Raw genomic sequence first — 9149 nt, forward strand, 5'->3', positions numbered from 1 at the left:
GCGCACCATGCTCTATGTTAAAAAGTTGCCCCTGAGATCCCTTTTAAATCTTTCCCCTCTCAACTCAAAGCCATGATTCCCCTACCCCAGGAAAAAGACCTTGGCTATTCACCCTATCCATGTCCCCCCATGATTTTGTAAACCTCTATAGGGTCATCCCTTAGCCTCTGACACTTCAGGGAAAATAGCCCCAGCCTCTCCCTATAGCTCAAACGTTCCAACACCAGCAATATCCTTGTAAATCTTTTCTGCACCCTTTCAAAATTAACAACATCCTTCCTATAGCAGGAAAACTAGAATTGAACACAATATTCCAAAAGTGGCCTAACCAATGTCTTGCACAGCTGCAACATGACCTCCCATCTCCTCTACTCAATGCACTGACCAAAAAAGACAAACGCCTTTTTCACTATCCCATCTACCTGCGACTCCACCTTCAAGGAGCTGTGAACCTGCACTCCAAGGTCTCTTTGTTCAGCAATGCTCCCCAGGACCTTACCATTAAGTGTATAAGTCCTGCCTTTCCAAAATACACCACCTCACAATCATCTAAATTAAATGCCATCTGCCACTCCTCAGCCCATTGGCTTAAGAGTGACTGTTTGAATCGAAGTCTTGCTAAGATTGCATTTTATTCAATATTATGTGAACTATGTCCACTGTTCCTGCACAATAACATCTCCCTCCAGACATCTCTGTCATGGGATCATTCACATCACTCCCAGCCAATTCAAACCCCACCAGCCGTTGGGATTTGAATTTACTATTTGCATATTTGAGAGTTAATCTGCCATGGGGAGTGCTTCTGTGAATGTCACAGATATACCAATGTCTTGTGACTAAGGAGCCATTGGATATGATGCCTCACAAGAAATACATTCCTGAAAGCGTGATAAAATTCCCCAATGACCCTTTCAAACCCACGGTCACTTCCTTCTAAAAGGGTAAGTGCAGCACAGTGGCTCAGTGGTTAGCACTACTACCTCATAGAGCCAGAACCCTATGTTCAATTCTACCCTCAGGTGGCTGTGGGTCTGGAGTCACATGTAGGCCAGACCTGGTAAAGATGGTTCGTTCAAAATCATAATGGTGCCACGACCGTATAAGCTGGAGCTAAGGAGTAGGATGGTTCACTACAACGGCCTGTGAATGGCAGTGATAAGGAGGTGTGTTTCTCTCCAGAAAAGATGATCCTTCCTTAGATGATGTTAATGAGCCTGATGGGCTTTTCCTGACTCATGGTCATTATTAGATTCTTTACTGAATTCAAATTCCACCATCTACCATGTCAGGATTCAAACCCAGGCTTCCAGAACACTAACTGGGTCTCTGGATTAATACCAGTCTTGGCCATCACTTCCCCTCCCTGTGGGCAAATAGCTGGCCTTTTTTCTTATATTCATTCTAGGGATGTAGGTGTCTCTGGCTAGTTCAGGATTTATTACCCGTTCCCAAGTGTCTTGGAGAAGGCAGAGGGGAGATGCCTCGTTGAACCACTGCTGTCCATTTGAGCGGGTTGACCCACAATGCCGTGAGGGAGAGGATGCCAGGATTTTGACCCAGCAACAGTGAAGGAATGGTGATATATTTCCAAGTCAGGATTGTGAGTGGTCTGGAGGGGAACTTGCAGGGGGTGGTGTTCCCATGTCTCTGCTGCCCTTGTCCTTCTAGATAACAGATGCTGTGAATGGAATGAGTTGGAGTGATGTATCATGTAGATGGTACACGTAGCTGTCTCTGTGTGCCAGTGCTGGAAGGAGTAACAACTGGGGGCCTCTTGCTATGGGTTGGTGTAGTAGCTCAGTGGTTAGCATTGCTGCCTCACAGCACCAGGGACCTGGGTTTAATTCCAGCCTTTGGTAGTTGTCTGTGTGGAGTTTGCATATTCTCCCTGTGTCTGCATTGGTTTCCTCCCACAGTCTCAAGATGTGTGGGTTGACCATGGGAAATTGTCTCATAGCATGTGGGGATGTGTGTGTGTTAGCCATGGGAAATGCATGGGGGTGGGTGTGTGTGTGTCTAGGTGGGGTGCTCTTTGGAGGGTCAGTGTCGACTTGCTGGGTGAATGGTTGGTTTCCTCACAGTAGGGATTCTATTTATTTTATCAGCAAGTTTGCAGATGCATGAAAATTGGTGGAGTAGCAGAAAGCATAAGGGACTGTCAAAGAATACAGGAGGATATAGATAGACTGGAGAGTTGGGCGGAGAGGTGGCAGATGGAGTTTAATCCAGACAAATGTGAAGTGATGCATTTAGGCAAGTCTAATTCTAGAGCGAATTATACAGTAAATGGAAGAGCCTTGGGAAAAGTTGATGAGCAGAGAAATCTGGGAGTGCAGGTCCATTGTACCCTGAAGGTTGCTGCACAGGTGGATGGAGTGGTCAAGAAGGCATATGGTATGCTTGCCTTCATTGGACTGGGTATTGAGTATAAGAGCTGGCCGGTCATGTTAAAATTGCACAAGGCATTGGTTCGGCCGCATTTAGAACACTGTGTACAGTTCTGGTCATCACATTACCAAAAGGATGTGGACGCTTTGGAGAGGATTCAGAGAAGGTTTACAAGGATGTTGCCTGGTATGGAAGGTGCTAGCTATGAAGAGAGGTTGAGTAGGATAGGTTTGTTTTCATTAGATAAAAGAAGATTGAGGGGGGACCTGATTGAGGTTTACAAAATCATGAAGGGTATAGACAGAGTAGATAGAGATAAGCCAGGGTGTTATCCCAGGGTGAAGGATTCAATAACGAGACGTCACACTTTCAAGGTGAGAGTTCAACAGTTTAAGGGGGATACACAAAACAAGTATTTCACACAGAGGGTGGTGGGTGTTTGGAACGCATTACCGGCAGAGGTGGTAGAGGCAGGCACGGTAGATGTGTCTGGACAGAAGCATGAGTAGGTGGGGAGCAGAAGGATACAGATGCTTGGGAATTGGGTGACAGACTTAGACAGTAGATTTGGATCAGCTCAGGTTTGGAGGGCCGAAGGGCCTAATCCTGGGCTGTAAATTTTCTTTTGTTCTTAATTCTTTATCTCTTTACGATCCCGGAGCTGGCAGGAGAGGGATCCAATTGAAGCATTACTTTACTCTGCTTAAGTAAGGCACGGCCACACAAATCAAAACAAGTTCATCAAAGGCCAGTTACTGTGACTGGCTCAGAAACATTTGTTCCTTCACGCTCACCAGGCATAAGTAATTGCAGCTCAGTTACACTGCTCTCCTGCACCCTCCATCTCTGCATTCTGATATCCGAGGACACATCTCCCTCTGCTGGGTTAGGACTGATGTAACACCAATAGCCATCTCCCAGTGGCAAAAGCAGAGACTTCCCTCATTCCCCAGTTTTTGGTGACTGAATATGAGGTGTTGGTTTTTAGATGGAAATACTTAGGGATGGACCTTTGATATATTAACAGGGGTTGCCAGATAGAAGACCCTGCACAATGAAGAACATACCATTCAGCTGGATGAGAAGTTGGAGAGGGTTCAGAAGAGATTATATTCCCTACAGTGTGGAGACAGGCCATTTGGCCCGACAAGTCCACACCGACCCTCCAAGCAGTAACCCACCCAGACCCATTTCCCTCTGACTGATGCACCTAACACTATGGGCAATTTAGCACGGCCAATTCACCCTGACCTGCACATCTTTGGACTGTGAGAGGAAACCAGAGCACCCGGAGGAAACCCACGCAAACACAGAGAGAATGCACAAATTCCACACAGTCACCTGAGTTGGGAATCGAACCAGTCTGTGAGTGCTGTGAGACAGCAGTGTTAATCACCATGCCACCCTAGGCTGTTGTCGGGTACGGAAGGTTTGAGTTATAAAGAAAGGCTGGATAGGCTGAGACTCTTTTCACTGGAGCATCAGAGGTTGAGAGGAGACCTTATAGGATTGAAGTGAATCGAATTTATTGTCACGTGTATTGAGGCACAGTGAAAAGCTTTGTCTTGTGAGCAATACAAGGAGATCACAGAGTTAAGTAGCATAGATAGTAAATAATAGGGGAACAGCGGCAAAAACAAAAACACAGGGACAGGCGAATGTTAAGAGTTTGAGAGTCCATTCAGTATTCTAACAACAGTAGGGTAGAATCTGTTTCGAAACTGGCTGGTGTGTGTGTTCAGGCTTCTGTACCTTCTCCCCGATGGTAGAAGTTGTAGAACGGCATTGCCAGGGTGGGATGGATCTTTGAGAATGCTGGCGGCCTTTCCTTGACAGCGGGCCTGGTAGATGGATTCTATAGATGGGAGGTTGGCCTTTGTGATTGTCCGGACCGAGTTCACCACGCTCTGTAACCGTCTCCCATCTTGAATGGTACAGTTGCCATATCAGGGAGTGATACACCCAGACAGAATGCGCTCAGTGGTGCACCTATAAAAGTTGGCAAGGATATTCGCCGTCAGCTGCCTGAGGAAGAAGAGACATTGTTGGGCCTTTGTAACCAGTGCGTCCACATGAAGAGTCCAAGAAAGCTTGTTGTGGATGACCACTCCCAGGAGCTTGACACTCTCCACTCGTTCCACCTCTATGCTGTTAATGTGTAGGGGGGAGCATGAGCAACATCCCGCCTAAAGTCAATAATGAGTTCCTTGGTTTTGCCGGCATTGAGAGCTCGGTTGTTATCAGTGCATCGTTTTTCCAGGTCTTCCACCTCTCGTTTGTAGTGTGTTTCGTTGCCATCTGAGTTTCGACTGACTATGGTGGTGTTATCAGCGAATTTGTAAATGGTATTAGTCCGGTATTTGGCAACCTCGTCATGGGTATACAGTGAGTACAGTAGGGGGCTGAGTACACACCCCCAGGGGCTCCAGTGTTGAGTGTTAGTGAGGATGAAATATTGTCCCCAGTCTTCACTGATTGTGGCCTGTGGGCCAGGAAACTGAGAATCCAGTTGCAGAGAGTGAGGCTTAGTCTGGGATCACTAAGTTTGGTAATCAGTCCCGGGGGGATAATAGTGTTGAAGGCTGAACTGTAGTCAATGAGTAGCAAAGGGGTATAGATTGGGTTATTGGTCGTTGTCTTTTCCCTGGGATGGGTGATTTCAAGACTAAGGGGCACATTTTTAAAGTGAGAGAAGTGAAGTTTAAAGCAGACATTGGGGTAAATGTTTTACACAGAGGGTGGTTCGCGTGTGGAATGAGTTTCCAGAGGAAGTGATGGATGCGGGTACAGTTACAATGTTTAAAACACATTTGGATAAGTTCATGAATAGGAAAGGTTTGGAGGGATATGGGCCAGGAACAGGCAGGTAGCATTAGTTTATTTGGGATTATGTTCGGCATGGACTGGTTAGACCAAAGGGTCTATTTCCATGTTGTATGACTTTATGACTGTAACTCTGTGTGCCTCATATATATATATTAAATAGATTAAACTAATAAATTTGCTTCATATCAAAGCACCCCTGTTTTCTTGTATTAATTTTGATCAGACCTGGTTAGGTGCATCCAGCCTAACATTATACCCACCAACTCTTGTTGCTATCTTGTGCTATCTCACGTCTGATCCTCACACATTTACCATTTTCATCACTCAACCTTTGTCATTGTGTTTTGATCTGCCAAATCTTGAGCTCCAGAATCCCTTTCCTTACAGCCTCTGTTGAGTAGCACAGTGGCTTAGTGGTTAGCACTGTTGCCACACAGCGCCAAAGAACCTGGGTTCAATTCCAGCCTTGGGCGACTGTGTGTGTGGAGTTTGCACATTCGCCCCGTGTCTGTGCGGGTTTCGTCTGGATGCCTGTGGTTTCCTCCCATAGTCCAATGATGAGCAGGTTAAGCGAATTAGACGTGGGAAATGTAGGGGATGGGTCCGGGTGGGATGCCCCTCAGGGGGTCTGTGTGGACTTGGTGGGCCAAATGGCCTGCTTCCACATTGTAGGTATTCTACGATTCTTAATTAGTAACAAGTTGAAGGGCCATCGAGAGTGGTGTTAAGGATGAGATTGGATGGGCTAAGACCCACCTGTCTTGTAACGTGCGTCTCACTCTCGAGAAGGGAGTGCAATCTATAATCATGACAGAGATTTTAAGGTCAGTCTTTCACATAGTTCAATGGGAAGATGTAAAATGAGGCTGATGTGTCACCCTCTCACACTTTTAAATGGAGCTTTCTCGATTTTAAGACATTGCTTAATGGCCCAGAAAGCTCAGTTCTGACACAGTTCCATTACAACCATGTCAGCAGGGATTAATCAGCAGAAAACACAACAACCTACGACACAGATAGTTACAAGCAAAGAGTACTCCAAGTCCCATTTAATATCACCTTTCCTGAATGCAGACACTGGTTTCCCATTGCCATTTGTCACTGTCAAAAGCTAGACGTTTTTGGGTCCTCCTCAAGTTCAGGCATGTTTCTTTATGTTATTATAACTCTATTACGAGAGTAAATAAGGAGGGACTGTTCAGCCGTGACTGAAGAATTGAAATTGGAAAACATGATATCAGTGACAACATGAGGCCGAAATAATTTTAAGCAGCGAGTTATGAAGGTGTGAGGAGATTCAGTTCAGGGGTTTCAAAAGGAGTTGGGCAAATATTTGGAGTGGAAGGCGTAGCTGGGTTTTAGATACAATATGGAAGTGGGATTCTTACTTAATCATTAAGGGGTTCTGGGCAGCATTGGCTGTGCCAGCATTTATTGACCATCTGCAATTAGCCTGCAGAGGGCACTGGTGAGCTGCCTTCTTGAACCGCTACAGTCCATATCATGTATGGACTCTCAGAGTGCCCTCAGGGAGGGAATGTCAGGATTCTGACCCAGTGACAGTGAGGGAACGGCGATATGTTTCCAAGTTAGGATGGGGAGTGGCTTGTTGGGAAACTTGCAGGTGATGGTGTTCCCATGTATCTGCTGCCCTTGTCCTTCTGGGTGGGAGAGGTCATGGATTTGGGAGGGCTTGGTGAGAATGATCCTTGGGAGCTCCAACACAGAGCCCGCGTGCATAATGGGCTGAATAACCTCCTTATTGATATTTTCCAATTGAGCTGTTCAGAGATATCATTACGCACCTCTGGAGCAGGTAGGACTTGACCCCTGGCTCAGAGGTAGGGATATTACCTCCACACCACAAGAGCCTTCAATGGCCTTCTTATGTATTCCATCACTGATGACTCAATGTTTTCCCTTTCATTGTCAGAGGGAGGATTGGTTATACCGACAACAGTGGGTTCAAATCCTGCCTCCAGCTGAGATTACCCTGAAGGGCCTCTCCTTCTCAACCTCTCCCCTCACCTGAGGCAGGGTGAGCCCCCTCAGGTTAAACCACCACTGGTCATCTCTCACTAAGGACAGAGCAACCATGCAGGTCTGGCCACTTTGACGTTTACCCGGAATATGGATGTCGTTGGACAGAGCAGTATGCATCGCCCAGAGGACACTTAGAAGTCAACAGCATTGCTGTGGGATCAAAGCATGTCATATCCTGTACTGTAGACTTTGTCCGGCTGCTCAACAAAGCCACAACTTTGCAGGATGCATGTGGCGTCAAACAGTTGTGGCACTGGAAAAGCACAGCCGATTAGGCAGTGTCCAAGGAACAGGCGAGTCATCAGGAAGGGCTTATGCTCGAAACGTCGACTCTCCTGCTCCTCGGATGTTGCCTGACCAGCTGTACTTTTCCAGCACCACACTTTTTGACACTGATCTCCAGCATCTGCAGTCCTCACTTCCTCCCAGGATGCATGTGGAGTCGGGGTTTGCTGTGGGTGTACTTTGAGCAGCATTATCCTCAATTCTTTCCTGAAATCCTTCTTTCCTTGGCATAGGGCTGTCAGCTCTGCCTGATACCTTCCAGCCAGGAGACTGTGGGTTCAAACCACTCTCGAGAGACCAGATGCTGTAATCTGGACTGGCACTGTTATGTAGCACGGATGTACTGTTCGAGTTGCTGTTATTCTGATGAAACGTCAACTTCTTTTTAGACTTCAGTCAGATTTCAATGATCCAAGAGCAGAAGAAAATAAGCAAGAGACTGTCCTTACCTAATCTTAGGACAAGCCAGAGACACGCATGAGAATTCCTAGAAGCATGGTATTCCAACCGGAACTCTATCAACAAACACATCGAGTTAGACCCCATCTACCACCCCCTGAGAAAAAGAATAGGAAATGACATCACCACAGGAAATGACATCACCAACCCAAAGAAACCCAAACATATAAATAGAAAGCAGGAATCATATACACTGCTTCCCCAGAGGCTCACTGAAGATGTTATCTAGTATGATGACGAAACATCTGGAAATGAACCTTCCTGCTCAGCAAGCAAACCTACATCCAGAACTTCAATCTGAGCTACAAATCTTCTCAAAACTCGCTATTACCTAATACAACTTACATCATTCCATTAATCGATCATGGTCATTTGTCAGACCTGTATAAATGATGGCAATCCAAATGCTTAGGCATCCAAAGCATACTGGATATGTGATGCTTTGGGAAATCTCTTTTAAAATACTTTGAGTGTGTGTGAGACAGCATTCAGACTGTGGTCAGACATTCCTATCAGATATTCTGTACCATTCTCCATGAGGGATGTTACATTAAAATACCAGATTTGGCAACTCAAATCAAAGTCAGTTGTGTAAAGTCAGCACCATGTGGACTGCTCCTTTAATTCTTTTGTTTGGAAAAAGAAATAAATAATGTGCACTTACATGGCATCTTTCACACCTCAAGAATCTCCAGAAGCTCCCTCCCATTTTAGACTCTTGACGGGTTGACACTGTTGTTGAGAAGCTATACACAATAGGGGGACCTCAATTTGCTACTTGGGTTAAGTTCCAAAATAATTTAATTCTGCAGCCTCCCCCCTCCCCCCGCCCACCACATCTTTAACAATGCTGCTGCAGTCCTTTGAATAGCTGCATTCATGGTCTCAGTGTCTGCTCCTTAACAGCAGACATCCAATAACGTGAGGAGAAGGTGAGGACTACAGATGCTGAAGATCAGAATCGAGAGTGTGGCGCTGGAAAAGCACAGCAGGTCAGGCAGCATCCGGGGAGCAGGAGAATCGACGTTTCAGGCATAAGACCTTCCTCATTTCCTCCTAGATAATTTCAACATTCCTAGGAAGCCTCTTCCAAGGCTGCTTATCTTGAAGTTCTCTATTCCTGATGAACAGCTTATACCCGAAAT

General features: G+C 46.0%; 1 protein-coding gene across 1 annotated transcript in view; it reads left to right on the forward strand.

The window, feature by feature from the left end:
- LOC132831431 (cytochrome P450 2D6-like) overlaps positions 1-8383 on the forward strand; it is a 43916-nt gene extending 35533 nt beyond the window's left edge. Inside the window, exon 9 of the mRNA XM_060849580.1 lies at positions 7935-8383. Within this exon, the coding sequence (XP_060705563.1) occupies positions 7935-8026 (92 nt within the window). The 3' untranslated portion in view covers positions 8027-8383. The remainder of the gene's footprint in view (positions 1-7934) is intronic.
- Positions 8384-9149: the final 766 nt, after the last annotated feature.

This window comes from Hemiscyllium ocellatum, chromosome 33 (genome assembly GCF_020745735.1).
Source record: "Hemiscyllium ocellatum isolate sHemOce1 chromosome 33, sHemOce1.pat.X.cur, whole genome shotgun sequence".
NCBI lineage: Eukaryota > Metazoa > Chordata > Chondrichthyes > Orectolobiformes > Hemiscylliidae > Hemiscyllium > Hemiscyllium ocellatum.